Genomic DNA, 23937 nt, shown 5'->3' on the forward strand with positions numbered 1-23937 from the left:
GCTGCGTGGGCAGATGCTGCACCCCTTCTCCTGGCACGGCGGCTTCCAAATCAGAGCATCCCTGGCTACCCTCCCCGCCCCCCCGCTTGGTGGGTGCCAGCTTGGGGGGGTGAGGAGGGGCTGGGGGGCCCAGGTGGGTGGCGAGGAGCTGCCGTGGGGCTGGCACGGAGCTGGGGCGGCTTCCTGGGCACGGGCCAGCCCCGCGGGGCAGCTGGCAGAGCGGGGCACCCTCCTTGGGCTGCGCGGGGGGTCCAATTCCCAAGGGATCCACCCTGGGAGCTGGTGCGGGGGCAAGCACCGGGGGTACCCCCTGCCCTGGGGGAGAGCTGCGGGGTGCCCCGTCCTGCCCAGTCCCAGCCCGCCCCATCCCTTGTCACCGGCACACCCAGCCCTGGCACACGCCGAGGAGCTCCCTCCTCCGGCAGTGTGGCACGGGGGTCCCCAATGGGCAGTGACGGGACAAGCAGGTCCCCAAGGTCTGAGCCACCTCCCCAGAGAAGGTGGCCCTGAGACACAGCATCGCCCCCCACTGCTGGCCGCAGGGCTGCACCCCCCTCTCTGCACCCAAAGGACCCCAAATGCAGCACCCAGACTCCATCCCCCTCCCCATGTGTCTCCCGGACACGCTGAGGCCCCACGCCCGCCCCTCCCGGGACACGCCGAGGCCCCACGCCCGCCCCTCCCGGGACACGCCGTGTCTCACCCCACGCCGGTGCCCGGCGCTGCCGCCTGGGGGCCCGTCCCAGCGCGCAGGGGTGAGGCCCCGCCCCTCTGCCCGCGGAGGCCCCGCCCCACGCCATTGCCCCGCCCCGCGCCATGGCCCCGCCCTCCGGCCCCGCCCTTCCGCCGGCCCCGCCCCACGGCGGCGCGCAGGGGCGGGGCGGGGCCGGGCCGGGCCGGGCCGGGCAGAGCCGCGGGCGCGCGCAGGCAGCCGCCGCCGCCGCCGCCATGGGCTGCACCGTGAGCGCCGAGGACAAGGCGGCTGCCGAGCGCTCCCGCATGATCGACAAGAACCTGCGGGAGGACGGCGAGAAGGCGGCGCGGGAGGTGAAGCTGCTGCTGCTGGGTGAGACCCCCGGGAACCGCCTTATTTCCCCCTCCCCCCTTCCCGGGACACCGTGCCCCGGGCTCCCCCGCCCGGCCCTGCCGGTACCGGGCAGCCCGCCCGCCGCCGTCCCCAGAGCGACCCTGTGTGCCAGCCCCGCCCCGGGGATCCCTAGGAGGGGGATGCTGGCCCCAGCCCAGTTTTTGGGGTGTGTCCTCCCCCCTCCCTAGAGGGGTGTCGGCCCCATCTTGGGGCCCCAGGGATTCCCCCAGGATTGGGGTGCTGACCCCACATCAAGCCTCGGGGATCCCCCCCAGGAGTGGGGTGTTGACCCCATCCCAGGCCCCAGGGACCCCCTCCCCCCCCCCCAGGAATGGGGTGCTGGCCCCGCAGCAGGCCGTGGGGATCCTCCTTGGAGTGGGGTGCCAGCCCCACCCTGGGCTTTGGGGATCCCCCCTAGGAGTGGGATACCAGCCCCACTCCAGGCTTTGAGGATCCCCCCGGGAGTGGGGTGCAGGCCCTACAGCAAGCCTTGGATGTCGCTCAGGAGTGGGGGGCCAGCCCCACCCTGGGCCGTGGGGTTCCCCCCAGAAGTGGGGTGCCAGCCCCACCACACTGCAGTACCATCCCCTCAACCCTGTTGGTGTCCACAGCCTGTGCCCATCCCTTTGCGGCACAGCGGGGGGACATCCCCACCCTCCTGGCAGCTGTGCCCCCCCAGCAAAGGCCATGTGGGTCTGGACACCCCATCCTGCCTGCCCGGGACCCCCGCATGCCCCGCTGTGCTGGGGGGCTCCTCCATGGGCTCCCCAGGCCAGCTGGGGTGGAGGTGACAGCACCAACGGTCACCCGCTGCCCTGTGCCTCCCCCCGCCGGGGTGCCGGGTCAGGCCCGGGCCCCTCCATCCCACCTTCGCCGTGGGATGGCGGGGGGCTCGGGCGGCAGGCTCTGCCCCACGTGCTGCCCGCAGCGGACAGGGCCCCGCACAGCCCACGGGCGCTCTGCCCCATGGATACCCGATTTTCATACCGATAACGGGCCGCTCGCACTCTTCAAAGCACCCCGGCGATGCTCCTGTGGGCGTTCACAGACCTGCCCTGTGCCTGCGGGTAAGGCAGCCACTTATTTATTTTAATGTATTTTTTTTTTTTAATAACTCCCAGTTGGGTTTTTTATTCCCTTTCCGAAATTCCCAGGGAGAGCCTCGCTCCGGGTGTGACGTGGGAGCGCGTGGGGCTCCCACGGCACCGTGGGGCGGCCGGACCTGGGACAGGCAGAGAAATCCCCGGCTGCTGCCAGGGGAGCACCGGCAGAAAATGTCTTTCGGCTCGTCGCCGTCGGCAGAGGAAGCTGCCGGCAGCAGGAAGTCACGCCGAAATCCGGCAGCCCTTTATTTGCTCAACCCCTGCCTGCCTTGAGAAATACGTAATTAACGCCTTGAAACGCTCGTTTAATAGAGCGCTTCGGTTTTTTGGTTTTATTGTTGTTTAATTTTTGCCTTGGCGTGAGCCGTACTGGTGACGAGACCCATCCTGGGGTGGGAGGGGGCCAGGCGGGGGTCTGTGCTGTCGAGGGGGGGCTCGTCGGTTGTGCAAGCTCTCCGACCCGCTTGTTTCCGGGGAGGGGAGGGCACCGGCGGCGAGAAACCCCACGGGGTTTGCAGGCTGTTGGGGAAACACGTGGTCCCCCTTCACCGCGAGCTGCTCCCACACCCGGCCTTGCTGCCGGCTCAGCTCCTCTCGAACTGCTGCCTGACGTGAAATAATGGTGCTGGAGGGGTGCAGCTGGCCGAGGGGGTTTGGTACCGCCTTTCCGCAGGGCTCCTGATGGGGAGCATCACCCCGGCACTGTTAGCTCTGAGCATCACTGAGGGGTGGCCGGGGGCTCGCCAGTCGGTGAGGATGGCGGCATGGGCCGGCCGGCCGGCATCGCTCTGTGCTGAAGTGGAGGCAGGAGGAGGAGAACAGCTGCGCTCCGTTCTGCTGGGGCCAACGTTTATGAGCAGCATTTCTGATCTCGGATAGTTTCTAAAGCCAGAAATAGAGAGAAATGGCTCTTCTTTAAATTTTTTTTGTGTTTCAATGTTTACATTTTCCTCTCGCAGCTGTTCAGGTGTAAATAGCGCTGGAACCTTGGGTCACTACTGCCAGTTTCTGAGCCGAGCCGCAGCCGAAAAATCCTCCCAAACTGGCAGGGAGCAGCCGCGGAGGTGGGGCCAGCATTGCTCCCCCGGGGGCTGCTGCTTGCGGCATCCCCTCCTCCGCAAGAACCCCTCGAAGCGGGGACGTGGTGCCAGGGGGATGCCTCCACGTCCCTGCTGCCTGCCCTTACTACAGCTTATTTTTTTTTCCCATGGTCAGAGGAAGCTTTGAGGAGAACCGGGGCCTTGCGTGAGCCCAGGCAGGTGCTTTTTGGTGAGCACCATGGCTCTTGAGTGTGCTTGGCAAAGCAGAGCTCTGCAGTCCTCCCTGGGAGCTGCAGCCCTCCCGTGCCCTCCAGAAATAGGGAGAAAAATTAGGGTGGAAAACAAATAAGCAGAAAAATAGCTTCACCCTTTGTGCCAAATCAGCCTGCAGCATGAAGAGGAGATGCCTCTTCCAAGCACCGTGTGTTTTTTGCCAGCGTCTCGTGCCATCCCACAGCTGTGGCTTGGAGCTGCCGGCGCGGCCGAGCAGGACGCGGTGCAAGCAGAGAGACCCAGTCTTGGCGTGCGGCGGTGGCAGTGGGACTGTAGGACCGTGCCGGCCACCGGCACCGTGGAGGGCTTGGGGTTGACCGGGGAAGCCGCCTTGGCTCGGTGCCGTGCCCGGTGTGTGGCTGTGAGCCCACTTCTGCCTTTCCTCAGCCGCGGCAGGTGAGCTGGAGAGGGATGGACGTTGGGGCAGGCAGGACCCCGCCGATGGTACTGGAGGTGTGGGCACAGCACTTGCTCCTGCCTGCAGCACCTGCTGCTGCCTGGAGGTTTTCCTCTGCCATTTGCTGCCTCTGGCAAATAGGTTGCGTGCTGGATAGTTCGAAGCTCCAGTCTCTGGTGGGGAGAAGACCCAAACGAACCAATGTCATCCCCCCCAAAGCAATCTCCTCCTCCCTGCTCGAGGGGTGCTGGAAACCAACAACCTCCCAAGGTTTTGGTGCTGGGAGAGGCCGGGAGCCACCACCAGCACCTGAAAGTACCTGGAGCATCTGTCCCATGCAGCAGCACTGCCAGCAGCTCCTGGTGCCGCCGGTGGCTCCTCGGCATTGCCAGGGCTCAGACCACTGGAGTCACCAGCCGTTTCTGCTGGGCAGCAGTGGAAGTCGGGTTTTGCCCAGCCCACCTCCCTGCCCACGGGAGCTGGGATGCTCGGGGGGGGATGCAGGATCAGCAGCAGGCAAGCGATTGCCGTGTTCAAAGCCCCTAATTCCTGATCTTCCTTTGGAGGATTAGGAAAGCAAAAGGATTTCTTGGCTGCTCAGGAGGCGTTAGAGGCTGCGAAGGCGCCTGGGGCGGGGAAAAGGCGCTGGTGGGTTGATCGTGTTGATCCCCAGCGGTTTTCAGTGCTGGAGGTGCAAACCTTGGGGTGAAGATGCTCTGTTCACACCCCACCTGGGCTGGGTCGCACAGGGGTAGATCATGCAGGCAGCTGCCTGCACAAGATCCTGCCTGGGTGAGCCGGTAGCCGGGGCGAGGGCGGCCAGGGCAGGGCTCAGCAGCTTTATATTTTTTTCAGGGCTTGCATAAAAATAGAGGAAGGGAGGGACCAGCTGCGACTTTCGGAGGCTGTGCTGCCCTGGTGCTACCCTGGGCTGGCGTGCAAGCTGCCCATTTTACTGTGCTTTGTCCTGTCTTGGGGTTTTGTTTTTACCTTCCCTTCTGCCCCAGCCCAGGGTGACGGGAGGGCATCAGGTCTCCCTTTCAGTGCAGACACTGGTGGTGCCCCAGTGGCGTTTCTGGCCATAGACTGGGAGGTGTCACGGTGGTGGGGAAGCAAGGAAAGAGCTCGGTGCTGTTAAATCTGGGGGGACCCCACATGCTGGAGGGACCCCCCCTGGAGCTGGCGACTGGGCTCGGGATGGGATGGGATGGGATGGGATGGGATGGGATGGGATGGGATGGGATGGGATGGGATGGGAGGAAGGAGCCCGGCACGCAGGCCCTGGGACAGGTCACCCCAGTGTCCCTGCTGGCGACATCCCAGGTGCAGGCAGCTGCCTTATGCTCCGAGATGAGTGCTTAGGCTTTGCCCAGGAGAGGCAGTAGGCTTATATGTATATATTTTATATATATTTTTACATATATGCATTAGAAATATATATTTTATATTTTTATATATATATTGCTCTTTAGTATGGAACAATATATAAATTGATTTTTATATATATTAAAAAGCATATATATATATTGCTTTACCTATATATATAGCTTTACAGAAGAAGATCTCCCGTGGCTGAGCTTGCCCAGGGTTGTGGGTGCCGGGGCCAGATCGCGGTGTGCCCGAGCACCGCTGCCGTAGCCGGGGCTGGCCTGGCCTCTCCGCAGCCGCTGGGTTTCCTGCTCCGGGCCGGAGTGCGGGTTTCCGGGCCGGAGGCTGGCTGAATCACCAGAGCTGGGGGAGCTGAGTAATCCTCCATCCCCGCTGGTGGAAAACCCAGGCGGGGGGAGCAGGGTGCTGGTGGCATCCCAGCTGTGCCAGCGGGTGAGCCCCCACCCCATCAGGGCGGGATGGAGGAGACGATGGCACCCAGGCCTGGGGACGTGGCACTGATGGGGGCAGCTCTCCGGCACGGGCTGCACCGGAGGAGCCACTCTGGGTGTTTGGCAGAGGGAATACGGGGAGCATCACGGTGTCCCTGTGCCTGCAGTGACCTGGGGGGGGGTGCAGTGGGTGACAGTCTTCAGGAATCCCATTTTCTAGGGCCGAGCCCCAAAATTGATGCTCGTGACCTCAAATGTGTCCGGGAGGAGCGGACAGCTCGCCACTGAGCCGTGCGGGGGCTTTTCTCCAGCCGCCCTGGTGCCGGTACAGCTGGTGTCAGTGGCAGGGGCATGGAGGCAGCTGGTGCCAGCGGTGGGGCAGAGGGACTGCTCCAGCTATGGCAGGGGCAGAAACAGAGAAGCAAAGTTCCAGGATTCCTGGAAAAAGCCCATCACAAGGATAGTTTTGTCCAGCTTGTGAGCACCAGCAGCTCTTGTTAGCACCGGGGGTGCGTTTGCTGTGCTCCTCCTGGGAAGCCATCCCCAGCCCACCTCTTCCTCCCCCGTGTGCTCCAAACGTCCTTCCCACTGCCGATTTATTTCTATTTTATTTATTTTGTGGGTTTTTTCTTTGCTGCCTCTCCATTGGCTGCCTTGGACAGCAGGGTCCACACCTCCCCGTACCCTCCAGTTTTCTGGGGTCTTGCCTGGGGACGTGGCATCCCACTGGCTGCCGATGCACAGGCTCCTCCTGGGAAGTGGCCAGCCCTGTGCCGGAATGGGATGGCCCCTGGGAAAAACGCCCTGTCGCTGTGGGGTTTTAAAAAAAAAAAAAAAAAAAAAAAGCGATTATTTTTACAGCAATTTTCCATCTATTTTGGGTAGGAAGGAAAATGTCGAGGGGAATCTCTTTTTATTATTATTTTTTGAGTCTTTAGGGTAACTGCTTTTAACACAGTCCTTTGAAAGTCCCATTTGGTGGTGGAGACCCCACAGGTGCCGAGGGGGGTGCATTCTACAGCCATCCCTCTGTCCAGCCATCTGTCTGTCCTGCAGGGAAGGGGATCAGCGGGTTTGTCCGGCAGTAAAAGCTATCAGTAAATCCATGCTCAAATAAGAGCTGCTGTTTGCCAGGCTGGGAACACTTGCCGGCACAGCGACAGAGGACGGGCCTCTGGGTGCTGGGGATGGGGATGGCTCTGGAGCTGCTGGCGGATTGAATTCCAGCTTCTCCCCTGTAATAAGGAAAATTTTCCAGCTGTGCATTGCTTCCATCCACGCCTGGATATTTGAAGGCATAAAACAGGATGGTGCCGTGCAACAAGATGGAAAATATCCTCTTGGCGATGTGGGGTGAGATGGACCCTGAAACCCGTGACCAGCTCCTTAAATACATGGCATTAAATATATGCTGGCCAGAAATGTATTGCATATATTGCATTAAATATATGCTGGCCAGAAAGCATCTTAAATCATGGACTGCAAAATATATGTTGGCTAAATAAATTTTTCGCCAGTGGATTAATGGGGAGTTTTGGAGCTGGGCAGCTGCTTGCTCATTTTAAGTTTTTGAAGATTATTTTTAACAAAAAAAGGGGGAAATCAGCCCGAGAGAGAACTCTACTTCTATTTTTGACAGGCACCACTCTGGGAATAAGTGCTTCCCAGTCCCGGCAGGCAGGAAGGGTGGGCAGCATGGGCAGGGAGCAGGCAGGACTGGAGGAAGCCCGGCTGTAGGGTCAGCCCATGGTGGGGGGCTTCTCCCATCCCCCCTCCAATGCCTGGCTGGTGTGGGCTGTCTGAAGGACGTGAAGCCCCTCTGGCGCTGCCTGTCTTCTGCCTGATTTGGGCAGGAGGGTGGAAGCCAGCAGCTGGCGGCCTGCCCGGGGATTGTTTTGGGGCTGAATGGACGGCAGCCACCGTTTTCCGGGGATTGGAAACCCTTCCCCTCCGCTGTGCTCGCCTGGGGGGGCCGGGAAGGGTCCCCCCGTGCTCAGCTGAGTGGGAGTTGTGGGTGCTGGGATGCCCATCAGGCCCTGGCAGATGCTGGGGGTGGTGTGGCTGGGGGAGGCACGCAGCTTCCCCAGCAATTACCTGGGCCCTTCGTTAGGCAAAGGCAATGATTTGAAAGGGAAATTGAAGCGGGGGGTGTGTGGAATGACACTAATTGCTGCCACCCCGGTGTCCTTCTGGGTGCTGGCGGGACAGCCAGGGGGGTGTCAGTAATTCAGGCCTGAATTTGTGCTTGCTGCAAGCGTGCGGGCTCTCGTGCTGGGCGAGCTCCCGACGGCAAGCAGAGGTGCTAGCTTGAAACTGGGGGGCAATGGCACAGCTGCCTTTTGTGGGGAAGGAGCCAGGAGCCGTGGGGAAAGTTTGTGAGGGAAACGGCCAGCCTCGGTGGCTGCTGGTGACTGCTGCCCTGCCGGTGACTGTCACCCTGCCAGGAGCTGGCAGGAGATCCCAGGGGGGTTGTTCTCCCCTGGGCTGGGAGCAAATGTCAGGCAGGGTCAGGCAGAGCAGGAGGCTGGGGGACGACTGGCTGGCACCTCACCCCAGGGATGCTTATAAGCAGGGTCCTCCCTTGCCACCTGCCTCAGTTTCTCTGTCCGGGCACCCGCTGGGGAAGGGCACGGTGAATGCAGCTGGCCCTGGCTGACGAGCCTGGCGGTATGGGGTGGTGTTGTCAGAAACCAGCGGTATTTAATGGAAAAAATGAAGGGATACGCTGAGTCCTTCCCCACGCTGCTCCCAGCTCCGGGCGGGAGTTGCCAGCGCTGACCACGAACACCGGCTGGGCTGCGCCGGGTGCCGCGTCAGCACCCCGAGGGCGCCGGCGGAGGCTGGGTCAGCAGCGCCGGAGAGTCCTCGCCACGCCGAACGCTCGCCTCTGGGCTGAGCAAAGCCTCTCCCTCGGCATATGTAGCATGGAAACTGTGAAGTAGGATGGTCGTGACAATAAGTACAGGGTCTGTATATCGTGAGTATGGCCCCAACCTCGGGGGGCTCCGTGCCCTGAGCAGTGCCCATGGTGATGTCCCTGGGATATGTGCCCATCACTTAGGCTGCATTTATGCCAGTGGTACAGGCATGGGCAGAAGGCATTTGCTCCCTGCCACCATGTCTCAGCTGGCATGATGGGCTGTTTTTCCTGGTTAATTTTAGCATAATCTCCTTTTTTATTTATTTTTTTTTTTTTAAAGTTGTCTGTAATCTCTCTTCCCCCTCTGTGGCCGTGCTGGCACAGCCCTGCCACTGCCTGCCTGGGGCCCCCCGTAAGGGCAGCTCCATGGCTGAGGGCAGCAGCAGGAGGATCTGCTGAGAGGGCTGGGAGAGGACAGATGGATGGACTTGGCATGGGGGGATCCCCTGGGATTTGCACCCAGAGGCAGGGACTGTGCTGGCCCCCGGCCGAAGGGGGCTCATCCTGCTGGGGGTCCCGGGGCGAGGTGAGCCAGGCGCTCATCCATCTTGGTGGCACTCCGTGCCTGGAGAGGGGACAAGGGACATGCGCCATCCCTTTCAGCTTCCCCTTTGAGCTTCCCCTTTCTTGCAGCCAGAGTGACTTCGCTCCTTCCCCGCTCCCAGCCTGGGGACGGAGGGCTGGGCCGGGAGATGCACGTTGCCGGCGCAGGGGTGACATCCCCAAGGCGAACAGGGTGGCGGAAGGGGAGCCTTAGGCTCCCTGGCCGTCCCCTCTGAAATCCTGGCATCCTGCGTTTGGTTGCTGAAAAATAAACCCAACCCAAAAGCCATCGGCTTTCCTGCTGGCAGCCGCCTCCGCAGGCAGGCTGGGGCGCGGGACCCGGCAGGCTGGAAAGTGCGCGCTATTTAAAAAGCAACTCGGGGGCGGCTGATCCCGCTGGGAGCCACTCGAGCTGGCTGGTGGAGGCGGCAGCTCCTTCCCGAGTTCCTTGGGGTGCTCAGCTTCGGGTGCCCAGCTCCTTGCCCGTACCTCTGTCATCCCCCAGCGCAATAGGGATGCAGGGTGTGGGTGCAGCAGCTAAGCTCAGGCTCTGCCTGAAGCTGGGATGGAGGGTGATAGGCAGGGCTTAGCCCCCTGTCACTGGGGGCTCCCCACTCCCGAACTCGGCCGACACCAGGGCTGCCGGTTGTCTTGGCTGCAGCATGCCAGGACTGCAGGGCAAACATTAGTGGGTTGATGCTACTTCCCTGGCCCAGAGCAGGTGTAATTTCTTCTCTCTGGACCTATTGCAAGGTCCCCTCCAGGCTCCCCTTTTCCTCCCCCTTTCTTGGCTCTGATGTTCCCAGGGCCTGTCCAAGTATCTGCTCCGGCTGACGCTGGGAGCTCTTCTCTGTTGGCTGAGGCACCTGTTGCCCTCCCTCCCTGGGCTGGGGGGATCCCAGTAGGGTGGGGGTCCCCAGCTTCAGGCAGCACCTCACTGTTTGTCCCTCTTTCTCGTTTCTCCACAGGTGCTGGCGAGTCTGGGAAGAGCACCATTGTCAAACAGATGAAGTGAGTGATTCCCACGCTGTCGCTGTGGCCAGCACCACACAGACCTTGGCCATGGGCTCTGAAAATGCTAGCGGCCAGGGAAAGCTCCCCATGGGTGTTGCCACAGAGCATGGGTGGGGGACAGCACCCCAGGGTGCTCTGCAAAGGGCTGACCTTGCCTGTGTCTCTCCTCTACGACAGGATCATCCATGAGGATGGCTACTCAGAGGAGGAGTGCCGGCAATACAAAGCCGTGGTCTACAGCAACACCATCCAGTCCATCATGGCCATCATCAAGGCGATGGGGAACCTGCAGATTGACTTTGGAGACTCCTCCAGAGCGGTGGGTGCCCTCCTGCTCCCACTGCACCTGGCAGGGGTGGGGGTTCTTGGGGGAAAAAAGCAGATGTGCCCAAAGCTGGACCAGGATCAAGGGTGGCTCTGCCCAAGCCCTGCTACTCCCTGGTGGTCTGTGACCTCCTGTCCCTGGTGCCAAGGATGGGGGGACCCAAAGCATAACTCATGGGTGGCCTGCCCCAACGTGTCCCCTGATGGGTGCAGGGCTGGGGGTCCCACTGCTTCCCCTGGGTCTCATCCCCATCCACCACTGGAGCTCCTGCCCTGCTGTCTGGGTGGGACATGGTGGGCTCCAGTCAGGTCCTTTGGGGCAGAGCGAGCCTTGATAACCCCGTGCCGATGCTTGAACCCTGTTTTTTCCCTGCAGGATGATGCTCGGCAGCTGTTTGCGCTCTCCTGCACTGCTGAGGAGCAGGGCATCATGCCAGAGGACCTGGCCAACGTGATCCGGAGGCTGTGGGCTGACAACGGGGTCCAGGCTTGTTTTAACCGCTCCCGAGAGTACCAGCTGAACGACTCCGCAGCCTAGTGAGTACCCCTGCTCCGCTCCCCCAGCTCAGCAGGAGCCGAGCTGTGCGGGACGCCTCGCCTTTATTGTGCAACAGAAAATCCCCCCCGGGCTGCTGTTCCCCATCACCAGGTCTGGGGGCTGGTGCTGCCACTTCCCGCCCAGCGCTGGAGCTGAGCCTGAGCAGAACTGGGAAGGCGGATGTTTCAAAAGCTGTTTCCTCCTCTGGCGGGGTGCTGCATCCCCTGGGAGCGGGGCACTGGCGCATTCTCCTCCTGCTGCCGCTCTGTGCCCACTGCCCTTCCCTGGGGATGCTCTCCCCTGGCTTCTGCATCCTGAGATGTCCCGCTCTGTGTGAGCACAGCAGGGGGTCCTGCCTGTCCCCGTGCCCATGGGCATGGGCCATGAAGGCAAGGAAAAGCCCCAAAGAAAGCACTGGGGTCCCTTATATATGAATAGGGTGCGCAAGAGGGTTTTCTTTTTCTTTTTAAATGGGTTTATATGAAAGGACTTGGCATTACGCTGGTGTATTAGCTGGCAAAATGGTGTTTAGGTAGATAAATTGCCTGCATCTGGTTGGGTTTATCCCTGAAGAGATTTAATATATAAGTTAATCTGCCTAAAGTATGATTGCTGGAGAGGGTGGTGCAGCTGGGGCTGCGCTCAGCTCACATGGTGCCCTCCTGCCTTTTCTGCCCAGACCCCTCATGGTAAAGCAGGGTGAGGGGGAGCTCGTGGTGTGCCAGGAAAAAACCACCAAGGCTGGCACTGCTGGGAATTGAGCACCCTTGGGTCTCCCCATCATCCTGGGTGCTGCTTGGTCCCCCTGCATGCCAGCCCAGCTGTCCCCTCCCACTTGGCACCAGCAGGTCCGTCTTCTGCACTGAGGTCCCTGAGAGGAAGAGGTTGCAGGAAAGCTCCCGGCAAGCGCTGACCCCGCAGAAGCTTCTGCTGGCGCTTTCCTCCAGCGTCCGCGGCTTTCGCTTCCTCCTGCCCAGCACCCATCCGCCCTCCCCAGCCCCTGTCCTGCTCAGCCCCATCACTCCCCAGCCAGCACCCACATTTCCCAGGCAGTGCCGCGCTGTGCTGTGGGTGCTGGTTTGGAGGCACGGGAGACCCGGCAGGTGCCTGGCAGCTCACGTGCACAGTTCGAGCAAATATATCTGCAAATTGAGTATCGCTGTGAGTGCGTTTATGAAGTGTTTGGCACATTGTGGGGGTTGGACAAGCATTAATTAGGAGCTCCCTCGAGCTGTTGCTCCAGCCTTTCTCCAGCCCCACGGACATGCCGGTGTGGTAGTCGATGCCCTGTCCATCCCTGCAGAGGTGGTGCTGTGCCCGTGGTGCTGCTGGCACAGGGCACCCTGGGGATGAGGAGCCCCGTGCCATGCCCAGCATGCAGCCAGTCTGCACCCCAGCCCTCTGCAGCAGCCCGCAGCCTCCTCCTCCGCAGCCCCTTGGTGTGCCAGGAGCTCGGGGGGCTGGGGCGGGCGCTTGACAGCACCCCGGGGTGGGCGCAAGGTCCGAGTGCTGCCGGCGCTGTGCATGGCCCTGCCGCGGTGTTTCCTGTTTTTTTGTCAGCCGGAGGCCGTGTGTGTTTCCGGCTGTTTTCGAGCTGCTCTGTGGCGGTGGCGTGCCAGCCCCCCCCCGCCCTCGCACCCGCGGCAGGGTCCCGGGGCACCCACAGCTCCCGTTGTGCCCTGGCATGCTGGAGGGCTTCCCGGGAGCTGGCAAGCGGCCATGATGCCATCAGAGCCGGGGATCCCCGTGGCCTCGCGAGCTGTAATCTGGCTTTCACCAGATTATGGGGCTGCAAAGGCCTTAATTAGTGCAAGCCTACTTTGCTTAAAGGAGCCTGTTTGTAATAACCCAATTAAAGCAAAGTGAGCTGGAGAAATTGAAACCTGTCTTGATCCCCCCGGTATCCCTCAGCTGGTCTTGGTGGCCGCTTGGGGAGCGAGCCACCACCGCTGCCGGGAGCTGGGGCCTGGCAGGGCCAGGCAGGCAGCAGGGTGGGCGATGCCACCCTGGGGAGCTAGGGGCAGGCAGCAGCCCCCCCGCCATGCTGCTCCCCATCCCTCCAGCCGCCCGCCTCTCGCTTCCTCCCAGGATGTCGGCCCTTTGTGTTTTTTGACTATAAATGGCACGGCGCCATCGATTGTTTCCGCCGGCGCTGCGGCCGGTTGCCATAGCAGTGAATACTTTCCTCTTGCCATTTCCCCCATGCAAACAGCCGGGAAACGGAGGAGAGCCCCCCAGCCCCAGCTGCATCCCCTGCCTGGCCCCCAGTGCCGACATGTTGCCCTCCAAGCCCTCCTTCCCGTGTGTCCCCTTGCCGCCCTGGCAGCTGGCCATCCTGCCCTGCCCTGCCTGTGTCTGGCAGGGCCGTGGGGTGTCCTCGGGGTGCAGATGGGGTTTGCTGTGCTGCCCGGCTCGGCACTGCCCACCCCGGATGGATGATGCCAGGATGTGGGCAGGGGACCCTGGGGTGGTGTGGGGATGCCCCGTGGGATGCAGGGTGGGTCGTGCCCTGCTTCCACAGCACTTTCTGCTCCCTCCACAGCTACCTGAACGACCTGGAGAGGATAGCCCGTGCTGACTATATCCCCACCCAGCAGGACGTGCTGCGCACCAGGGTGAAGACCACTGGCATTGTAGAGACCCACTTCACCTTCAAGGACCTGCACTTCAAGTACGTCTGACCCTTTCCCTTTTGCCTTTTCCAAGGCAAAAAAACCCCAACCCCTTCCTCTCCAGGCTGGGCTATATCCTGCCTGCACGCTGCATGCGCTGAGCCGCTCTCTCTGGGTTTGCTTATGGCGGGAGCTGCTGCCTCGGAGAGAGCGGAAACCGCCGAAATAGCTGGAGCAGCCTCAAAAACGCCTTGCAGGGCTCGGCCTGGGGGCGGATCCAGCCTCTGGCGAGGAGGGGAAGGGGGAAGGCACCCTCCGGGTGCTGTGACGCCGCTTCCGCCGTGGGAAGGGCGCTGGGTGGGAGCCAGGGGTCTCAGAGTCGGGCACTGGTGCTGCTGCCCGCTGGCACCCCGGGGTTGTTTTCCACTGAAAACCCCTGGGAAATAGTCAGGGCTCCAGTTTCTCGAGGCAAAAAGCCAGCGTCGCGCACACCTCGGGGGATTTAGTCACTTGGCAACGGAGCTGCTGCCAGAAAGATCTGCTGGGGTCTTCTCCGAGTGTGGGGGCTCACAGGGACCCCTGTGCCACCCCGGTGGGATGGAGGTGCTTGGTCACACGTCGCCAGGACCGTGCTTTGAAGGTGGCAGCAGGGCAGAGAGGGTCCGGGGAGGGGCCACAGCAGTGAGGAAGCCTTTCCCTGCCAGCCTGGCAGTTGACGGTGGATCTGGAACTGCTGCTGGGCTCTTCTCCGTGGAGGCAGGGCATCCTCTGCTGTCCACAGCGGGAGAAGCACACGGTGCACTGGGATCATCCCCAGAGCCCTTGAGCTGCCCGCAATCTCCCTGAGCCCACGGCCGCCTGGCTGAGCTGCGGCAGCTCGCCTCGGTCCAAGGCCTCCGGCAAAACCCCGCAGTGCCTGCTCCAGCGTGGGTCTGTGAGAGCATCTCCTGGAGCCCAGCTCCAGGGAGAATCGTGCTGACTCCCCCTGGGAAAGGTGGCCTGATCCTGCCCAGCTCACAGCGGTGATTTGCTCCGGCTGGGAAATGAGCCTGGACACCGCCCTGTCCCTGGGATGGGCAGCGGGTGCCAGGGCAGATCGACAGCACCGGCAAAATCCCTGGGGCAGAGGTGCTGTGCTCTGCTCGCTCTGGTGCCGTTTTCCAGCACGACTGCTGCTCTGGGCAGCCAGGGAAACTGCGGCAGGGAGCGGGGTGAGGGTGGTGGGGCTGGGAGCTGCTGCCCATCGCCACGCTGCCTCCCTGCCGCAGGATGTTCGACGTGGGCGGCCAGCGCTCGGAGCGGAAGAAGTGGATCCACTGCTTCGAGGGGGTGACAGCCATCATTTTCTGCGTGGCCTTGAGTGCCTACGACCTGGTGCTGGCTGAAGATGAGGAGATGGTGAGTAGGAGGGGATGGAGCCGGTGCCATGAGCTGCCCCCTCTTTGGGGGACTGGGGGAGCACCCCCTCCTCTGGTGGCCCCTGGTGCCCTGGCCAGCGTGGCCCAAGCCTTGCAGGGCCACCAGCATCCCCTGCCCAGGCAGGCAGGAGCAGTGGGGGGGCAGCAGGTTAGGCAGCAGTGGGGCGGGCGCTGCTGGGGGCTCCCTGCCCAGCTCAGGCTGCCCTCTCCCCTGCCAGAACCGGATGCACGAGAGCATGAAGCTGTTCGACAGCATCTGCAACAACAAGTGGTTCACGGACACGTCCATCATCCTCTTCCTCAACAAGAAGGACCTCTTCGAGGAGAAGATCGTGCACAGCCCCCTCACCATCTGCTTCCCCGAGTACACAGGTACCGCCGGGACCCTTGGTGCACCCCCCATCCCCCTGGAAGGAGGAGCGGGCAGCGCCTTGCCCGGGCAGTGTAACAGGAGATGCTGGGGATGGAGATGGTGGCTCTCCTGCACCCGGGGAGCAGTGTGTTGGGGCAGCAAGTGGGGTGCAGTGGAGTTTGGGGTACCCCAGGGGATGGGTGTAGATGGTGGGGGGGATAAGGGGCAGCAGCCCTGGGGGGGTTTAGCTGAGGGTCACTGTGCCTGGGGAGCATCAATTTGGCAGTGGGGCGGTGGCTGTGGCGGTGTGGGGAGCCAAGCCAAGCCCAAACCCCTTTGGTGCGGGTGGCAGGGGGGTGCTGGTGGCAGGGGGGTGCCGGTGTCCCCACTGGCCATGGGGCAGCCCAGCGTCTCCTCCTCCCCAGGGGCCAACAAGTACGACGAGGCGGCCAGCTACATCCAGAGCAAGTTTGAGGACCTGAACAAGCGGAAGGACACCAAGGAGATCTACACCCACTTCACCTGCGCCACCGACACCAAGAACGTGCAGTTCGTGTTTGATGCCGTCACTGATGTCATCATCAAAAACAACCTGAAGGACTGCGGGCTCTTCTGAGGGCCGGCGCTGCCCAGGTGGGTGGTAGTCCCGGTGGTGGCCCCCCAAATGGGGTGGTCACAGAGCATCCTCTGGGGACGGGCGCTGCCTGCTGTCCCCATGGTGGCTCTGGCTGGCGGTGGGTGCCTGTGCCCCCCTCCCCAGACCCCCCACTCACTGCCTGCTCTCTCCTAGGACCCCCGGCCACACTGGCGAAGGAAGGACCGCGCCGCCCCCCACTCCTGCTTCTCTTTGGATTCATCCCTCTGCCCCCACCCCATAAAGAGACTTTTTGGGTGCCAGCACGGTGGCAAGGCCCTTGTCCCCCCTGCCACCCATGCTCACCACCCACCATCCTCCTCCTTGCCGGCGTCACCCTTCCTGGGGAAAACGAGGTTTTAATCTTGGTTTTTAGCCCCCGAACCGCTCCAGCCCCCCTCTTCATTCGCTCCTGAGCCCTGGCCCTCTCACTGTTTACATTGCAAGTGTTGCTGGCATGGGGGGGACGCGGGGGTCCCCTCGGGGATACCCACCCGGCCGAAAACACGACCGATGACATTCCTTTTAGTAGACCAGAAAAGAAAGAAAGAAAGAAAGAAAAGAACCCAAACCCATGCAAAAAAACCACACCACACGGGCTGGGGCGAGGTTGCTTTTTAAAGAAAACTTTTTACCAAACTATTTAAAAGCGTCGAGTGCTACGTGGTGGCGGTGTCCTCCATGGCCAGCCCACCCCCCAACCGTGTGCCTTGGGGGGGGTCCGTGCCCCACCCCACATTGCTGCCCCCCACCCTGCCACCCAGAGGGACGGGCAGCCCCTGGCAGGCAGCGTCTGGGCAGGAGGGTGGGCGGGGGGGTGCTGCCCGCTGCCTGTATCCCCCCCCCCTTCTTTCTAAACCTAGTTTTGTAGGGCTAGCTGTTGCGTTGGGCGAGGAGAGCCCGCTGTACAGAGCGGCCCCCGCTGTCCCCCCCCAGCCTGGGGGGGCCCCCTCAGCTGGTGCCCGCGGCCTCGCTTTTCCCACAGGATGTTTTACCGAATTGTTCACATGGTTTGAAATAATAAAATGTAGAAAGGAAAAAAAACAGAAAAAAAATATATATACTGCCCCCCCTCTATGACCTGGTGGTGGGCGTGGGTGCTTCACCTAGGCGGGAGGTCTGGGGGAGCCCCCGGGGGTGGGAGAGGGACACGGGGTGGGCTGGCATCACCCCGGGGGCTCAGGAGCATCCCCTGGGGTGTGGGAGGTGAGGGCAGCCAGTGGGACCCTTAGGGAGGGAGCTGGGACGTTGGTGGGGGGCTGAACCCCCCCACACCCCGGGGTGCTGGCTCAGCAGCTGGGGGTGCTGCTGGTGGGGCAAAGACCACCCCCTGGCCCTGCAGCAGGGGGGTGGTGGCACCCAGGAGTTCCTGGCACCCAGGGGAGCCACAGTACCACACAGACCTTGGGGACACCCTGTGCCCAGGGCCACCCAGTGACCTGTGGCCCCAAGGGAGATCTTGCACGCAGCAGCCTACAGGGACCCCCCAGCTCCAGGGGCACCCATAGACACCCAACATCCTGCAGCACATGAGGAACCCCCAGCAGCCTCAGCAGCCCCCAGCTTGAAGGGGTTCCTGGAGATCCCTAGCAGCCCCCAGCTCCAAGGGGTTCCTGGAGACCCCCAGCTCCAGGGGCACCCATGGACATCCAGCACCCTGTGGCACCCAGGGGACCCCAGCAGCCCCCAGCTCCAAAGGGCACCTGGGGACCCCTAGCACCCCCCAGCTCCAAGGGGCACCCAGGAGCTTTCAGCACCCTGCACCACCCAAGGGACTCCCAGCACCCTCCAGCTCCAAAGGGTACCCAGGATCCCCTAGCACTTAAGGGACACCCCCTCACACCCCTCAGCTCCAAGGGATACCAGGAACCCCCAATACCCTGCAGCACCCCAAGGGACCCCCAACACCAGGGGGCACCCAAAGACCCCCAGCCTCCCCAGTGCCAAGGGTCATATGGGGACCTCCAGGACCCCTCAGCTCCAAGGGGTTCCTGGAGATCCCCCAGCACCCCCCTGCTCCAAGGGGAGTCCAGGGACCCCCAGGACCCCTCAGCTCCAAGGAGTACCCAGGGGACCCTCAGGACTCCCCAGCACCCCTCAGCTCCAAGGGGCACTCAGGGGCCCCCAGGACCCCAAAGAGACCCCCAGTACTCCTCAGCTCCAAGGGGTATCCAGGGACCCCCAGGACCCCCCAGGTCCAAGGGGTACCCAAGGACCCTCAGCACTCAAGGGACCTCCCCACACCCCCCAACTCCAAGGGGTACCAAGGGACCCTCAGTGCCCAAGGGACCTCCCCACACCTCCCAGCTCCAAGGGGTACCCAGGAACCCCCAACACCCTGCAGCACCCAAGAGTATCCAACACCCTTCAGTACCCAGGGTCACCCAGTGTCCCCCAGCACATAGGGCCCCCAGGGACCCCCAGCACCCAGTGGCACTGGGTGCCCCACAGCACTGGCCAGCAGGAGGGCTGGTGTGGAGGGGAAGTGGGGCCGTGTCCCCCACCCAGGGGTGGCTCTGGGGCTGAGCGGGTCAAATCCCGGGGGTTTGGGGCAAGTGGAGATGGTTGTGGGCGGGGGGGGGGGCAGCAGTGGGGCTGGGCCACAGGGGAGGGGGAGGCCCGGGCTGGGGAGGGTGCACTGGGGCTGGGGCTCAGAAGAGCCCACAGTCCTTGAGGTTCTCCTTGATGATGATGTCGGTCACGGCGTCGAAGACGAACTTGACGTTTTCGGTATCAGTAGCGCAGGTCATGTGGGAGTAGATCTCCTTCACGTCCCGCCGCATGTTCAGCTCCAGGAACTGCAGCTTGATGTAGTTGCCGGCGTCTTCATAGGTGTTGGGACCTGGTGACGTGGCAGTGAGTGGGGTCCCCTCCTGGGCTGGTGTTCCCCCCGCCTCCATGGGTGTTGGCCTAGTGTCACCCAGCGCTCCCCCGGGTGGGCAAACCTTGCTTGGTCGGTGAGCAAGGCCAGCACAGCACTGTTTGCATGGGGTGCTGGGGCCACCTGGTGGGTGGCTGCTGCAGGGTGCTGGCACCCAACCCTCCACCAACACCCCACCACCACCCGCCTGCACCCAGTGGGAGAGCTGCTGCCACTCTCACCATCATAGTCAGGGAAGCAGATGCTGAGATGGGCCTTCTTGATCTTCTCCAGGAAGACGTCCTTCTTGTTGAGGAAGAGGACAATGGAGGTGGTGGCGAAGTAGCGGTGGTTGCAGATGCTATTGAAGAGGTGCAGGCTCTCGTGCATGCGGTTCTGCGGAGGGACACAACCCCGTCACCCCATGGCGACCCCCACCTTGTGATGGGGACAAAGCAGAGGGGGTATGGGTGCTGAGCCTTCCTTACCACTTCGTCATCCTCCACCAGGACCATGTCGTAGGCGCTGAGGGCCGCGATGAAGATGATGCAGGTCACCCCTTCGAAGCAGTGGATCCACTTCTTTCGCTCCGAGCGCTGACCACCCACATCGAACATCCTGGGCAGGACAAGGAGGGGTCAGCACGCCCCGCCCCCTGCCCTCCCTGCCCCTGGCACCAGCCCTCGCCGGCGGCTCAGCCCCCACCTGAAGTTGAGGTCTTTGAAGGAGAACTGGGTCTCGATGATTCCGGTGGTCTTGACACGGGAGCGCAGCACATCCTGCTCCGTGGGGACGTAGCCGGGGGTCACCAAGCGCTCCAGGTCTGACAGGTAGCTGGCCAGGCACGCAGTGGGCATGAGACATGAGCTGGCACTCCCAGATATCCTCCACCCCCCTGCCCAAACCCTCCCCCCACCCCACGTACTAGCCAGCCGAGTCGTTGAGCTGGTACTCGGAGGCACGGTCGAAGCAGGCTTGAATGCCTGAGTCCTTCCAGAGCCGCCCGATGATGTCTGACATCTCCTTGGGCATGGTGCCCTCCTCGATGGTGTCCGAGAGGTGCAGCAGCTTGCGGGCATCGTCCTACAAGGGAGAGAGACTCAGTGGGGTGGGGGGGCTGGGGGGGTACGCCCCTGCCCAGCATAGGGTACTCCTCACCTGGCGAGCTGAGTCCCCATACTGGATGTTGAGGGTGCTCATGGCCCGCACGATGGCCAGCATGGACTGGAGCGTGTTGCTGTAGATGATGGCGATGAACTCCAGGCATTCTTCCAGCGAGTAACCGTCCTGGTGGATGATCCTGGCCAGGGAGAGGGGCATGGGGCTGAGCTGGGCACCATGGGCTGGGGGGGCACCCATGAGTGCAGCATGGAGCTGAGGTGGGCACTGTGGGGTAGGGGACACCTATGAGTGCAGGATGGGGCTGGGCGGTCCACTGGGGAATGGAGGCACCCATGGGTGCAGCATGGGACTGAACTGGGCACTGTGGGGTTGAACCAGGCACTAAGGGGCAGGTGCACCCCAGAGCTGTGGCATGGGGCAGAGCCAGGCATGGTGGGACAGGGGCACCCCGTGGCTGTGGTGCAGGGCAGGCGTGCGGCACACTGGGGCATGGCCAAGTGGCACCTTTTGGCACTTACTTCATCTGCTTGACAATGGTGCTCTTCCCCGACTCTCCTGCTCCTGTGGGGACAAAACACGGGTCATGGTGGAGCCCACACCATGGGCACCCCTGGCTGCACCCCGCACTGGGCCCCTGGCCCCCTGGTGCCTGGCATGGCTGGGGGACACTGGTGGCCATGCCAGGTCCACGGCTCAGGGCAGGAGGATTACAGCCTGGTGCCAGCGGGCATTAAGGTTGGGCTGAGCTGCTGTGGTTAATGGGATCTGTGGCGGCTCAGCTGGGGACGTGCTCGGGGACCCGGGGGAAGGATTGGGGACACGGTGGCATCGCAACCCCACCACCCTATGGCCCAAACCTGTGGCAGTACAGGAGGACATGCCCTGGGCTGGGCCAGGAGGACAGCAATGCCACCCATGGCCCCACCATGTCCAGGGCACCCTAGTTCTTGGGCACCACTGGGGCAGCTGGGAGGGACCTGCAGTGGTTGGGACTGCAGGGACAGACACAGGGGTGGTGGCATGGGCTGCATGGGGGTGCCTAGGAGGATGGGTTGAGGGGGGCGCTGCGGTGGAGTGCTGGAAAGGTGGTGTTGGTGAAGGTTCTTGAGATGGGTTGGTTGGGGTCAGGGGGGCTGGGAGTGGGGGCATGTTGGGTGGGCTGTTTGGGTTTGGGGGATATCTGGAAGCTGGGGAATCTTAAATTGGGCTGAGATGGGTTGTAGGGTTTGGGGTGCCTGGCAGGGGCGGGGAGCTGTTGAGCAGGCTGTTGAGATGAGCTGGTTTAGGATAGCCTGGGAATAGGGGCTGTTGGGGTGGGCCAGTTGGGTTTGGTGGGGAGGGGGAGAAGGAAACATTGGGGCAGCTGTTAGGGTGGGCTGGTTGGTTTTAGGGGTGCTGGGGGGATCATGGAAACATTAGGGGGCTGTTAGGGTGGGCTGTTTGGGTTTAGGGCTGCTTAGAAGCAGGGGGCTCTTGGGTGGACTGTTGGGCTGGGCTGGTTGGGTTTAGAGGGGGTCAGAGAAACTCTGGGTGGGCTGTTGGGGTGGGTTGGTGTCTGGGAGTGGGAGGCTGTGGGGGAGCACTCTTGGGGTGGGCTGGTTGGGTTTAGGAGTGCTGGAGGCATCAGGGAAATGTTGGGTAGGCTGTTGAGGTGGGGGGATTAGGTTTAGGTCGGCCTGGGAATGAGGGTGTTGTTGGGGTGGGCTGCTTGGGTTTAGAGGGTGTGTCAGAGGGCCAGGGGAAGGTTGGGTGGGCTGGTTGAGTTTAGGGGTGTGTCTGGGGGAAAGCTGGGTGAGCTGGTTGGGGTTTGGGGTGGGGGTGCTGGGGTGGGCTGGTTGGGTTGAGGGTTGCTGGAAAGTGTCAGAGGAACACTGGGTGGGCTGTTGGGGTGAGAGGAACAAAGGATGGACCCCAGGGAGTCCCCGTCCCCCCCCGTACCCAGCAGCAGAAGTTTGACGGTCCTGGCATCCTTTTCGGCGTCCTCTTTGAGCTTCTTCTCCAGCTCGCGGGAGTGCTTCTCCTCAGCGCTGGCCCCGGCACCCATCCTCTGCCCTGCAGCCCTGCGACTCACCCGCTCCTTGGAGGTCAGCACCAGGATGGGCAACGAGTTCCAGCCCCCCGCCGCCTCCGACCCTTGCTTCCCTGCACCCGCCGTGCCGGCCGCCGACTGCCCTGCTGCCGCCGCCACCACTGCCACCACCGGCCACCCAATGTGGGCCAAGGACAGGGCCAAGGTCCCGGGGGGCCGCCCGGTGGGGTGCTGCGCTCAGCACCCGTGGCTTAAGTCGGGCCCCCCCCTCCCGCCCTCTCTGGATAAACCCCCTTAAATCTGCAGTGGGCTGAGCTCAGCAATCCCACAGCTCCCGCTGTCAGCGCTTCTGGCGGGGGGGCCCAAGGCCAGCCAGCCCCCCACTTTGCCCCTGCCCCGAGGCTGGGGCAGTGACCCAGCCACCCCCAGGGACGTGGGACCCCCACCCAGCTCTGGCTCTGCTGTGGACCCCAGGGAGGGTTGGAGCTGGGGGGCTCTGATGGGGTCTGGCAAGGGCTGGGGACAGTGGGTGAAAATGTCCCCATTGTCCCCAGCTCATGCTGGTCATCCTCCCCCGCTCTGGACCAGTGCCCACAGCCCCGGAACAAGCCATCACAGTGTCCCCAGGTTCCTCTGCCCAGTGTCCCCGGGGGCACCCCCCCCCCAGTGATCGAATGCCAGCCCCAGTAACTCCACCCCATGTCCCCAGGCTCCTTCCAGGACCCTCCACCGTCCCCGGACCCTCCACCATCCCGACTCCCCGGGTGCACTCCTTAGTGTCCCCAGCCACCCACCAGTACACTCCCAGTGTCACCAGGCCAGCTTAGTATCAACCCCCGGGAGTGTCCCCAGGCCCCTCCAGCAACACCTGCACGATGTCCTCCAGGATGCTTGAGTACACTCCCCAGGGTTCCCAAGACCCTCCCCAGTAACACTCCCCAGTATCCTAAGGAGAAATCCCAGTATCCCCCCGGTGTCCCCAAGCAATCCCAGTACCCCCCCAGGGTCTTCAGGACAGGCCCCCTCAGCCCCCCCACAAAGCCCCGCCCAATGTCTAGGTGCACCCCAGTGCCACCCCTCTGCTCCCATGCCGACGCAGTGACCCCCCCCTATTGTCCCCAGGCCCCTTCGCACCCCTCCCCAGTGTCCTTAGGCCACCAGTTCCCCACTTCCACGTCCCCAGTGCTCCCATTGCCACCGTGGCCACCCCAGTAAGACTTAGTGTCCCCAGGGACACCCCAGGCACCCTTTTGTGTCCCTCTGCCCCCAGTGTCCCCAGGCCCTGCCGGGGCTCGCCCCCAGGTGTCCCCAGTAGAGCCCAGTGCCCTTCTGTCCCGACCCCCCGCTATCCCCAGTGCCCCCCCCGCACCGCGGGGCTCCTGCAGCGCCGCTGTCGGCCGCCAGGGGGCGAAAGGACCCAGCACAGCTCCCAGTACAGCCCAACGTCCCCAGTGCAGCCCTCCATCGCTCCCAGTACAGCCCAACGTCCCCAGTGCAGCCCTCCATCGCTCCCAGTACAGCCCAACGTCCCCAGTGCAGCCCTCCACCGCTCCCAGTACAGCCCAGCGTCCCCAGTGCAGCCCTCCATCGCTCCCAGCACAGCCCAGCGTCCCCAGTGCAGCCCTCCATCGCTCCCAGCACAGCCCAGCGTCCCCAGTGCAGCCCTCCATCGCTCCCAGCACAGCCCAACGTCCCCAGTACAGCCCTCCACGGCTCCCAGCCCAGCCCAGCGTCCCCAGCACGGCCCTCCACCGATTCCAGTGCAGCCCTCCACTGCTCCCAGTGCAGCCCTGCACCACCACCAGTGTGCCCAGCACTGCCACCAGCATAGCCCAGGACCTGCCGGCACTG

The 23937-nt window shown here is 62.9% G+C and overlaps 2 protein-coding genes and 1 long non-coding RNA gene across 3 annotated transcripts; 2 read left to right on the forward strand and 1 right to left on the reverse strand.

Annotated features, from left to right (window-relative positions):
* The first annotated feature begins 890 nt into the window (after positions 1-890).
* Positions 891-17152, forward strand: GNAI2 (G protein subunit alpha i2). Its single transcript, XM_074836316.1, has 9 exons — positions 891-1066; positions 10152-10194; positions 10375-10516; positions 10898-11058; positions 13602-13730; positions 14940-15069; positions 15308-15461; positions 15867-16074; positions 16232-17152. Exons 1-8 carry the CDS (start codon positions 949-951, stop codon positions 16055-16057), a joined length of 1068 nt encoding a protein of 355 aa, XP_074692417.1. The 5' UTR covers positions 891-948; the 3' UTR covers positions 16058-16074; positions 16232-17152.
* On the forward strand, positions 1079-2523 carry LOC141928316 (uncharacterized). The gene is made up of 2 exons (XR_012624723.1): positions 1079-2154; positions 2242-2523. It is a non-coding gene; the product is annotated as an uncharacterized LOC141928316 (long non-coding RNA).
* Positions 16676-22292, reverse strand: GNAT1 (G protein subunit alpha transducin 1). Its single transcript, XM_074836318.1, has 8 exons — positions 21996-22292; positions 20576-20618; positions 20094-20235; positions 19861-20018; positions 19641-19769; positions 19424-19553; positions 19178-19331; positions 16676-18917 (listed from the first exon to the last, which is right to left on the reverse strand). The coding sequence occupies exons 1-8, from the start codon at positions 22099-22101 to the stop codon at positions 18727-18729; spliced, it is 1053 nt and encodes a 350-aa protein (XP_074692419.1). The 5' UTR covers positions 22102-22292; the 3' UTR covers positions 16676-18726.
* Positions 22293-23937: the final 1645 nt, after the last annotated feature.

The sequence above is a fragment of the Strix aluco genome, chromosome 11 (genome assembly GCF_031877795.1).
Source record: "Strix aluco isolate bStrAlu1 chromosome 11, bStrAlu1.hap1, whole genome shotgun sequence".
Lineage (NCBI taxonomy): Eukaryota > Metazoa > Chordata > Aves > Strigiformes > Strigidae > Strix > Strix aluco.

Coding starts and splice junctions, on each gene's coding strand:
- GNAI2 (XM_074836316.1), top strand. CDS start 949: ATGGGCTGCACCGTGAGCGCCGAGGACAAGGCGGCTGCCGAGCGCTCC. Junction 10,195..10,374: donor ACCATTGTCAAACAGATGAA/GTGAGTGATTCC, acceptor CCTCTACGACAG/GATCATCCATGAGGATGGCT. Junction 15,070..15,307: donor TGGCTGAAGATGAGGAGATG/GTGAGTAGGAGG, acceptor CTCCCCTGCCAG/AACCGGATGCACGAGAGCAT.
- GNAT1 (XM_074836318.1), bottom strand. CDS start 22,101: ATGGGTGCCGGGGCCAGCGCTGAGGAGAAGCACTCCCGCGAGCTGGAG. Junction 20,619..21,995: donor CGTCAAACTTCTGCTGCTGG/GTACGGGGGGGG, acceptor TTGTCCCCACAG/GAGCAGGAGAGTCGGGGAAG. Junction 20,236..20,575: donor ACCATTGTCAAGCAGATGAA/GTAAGTGCCAAA, acceptor CTCCCTGGCCAG/GATCATCCACCAGGACGGTT.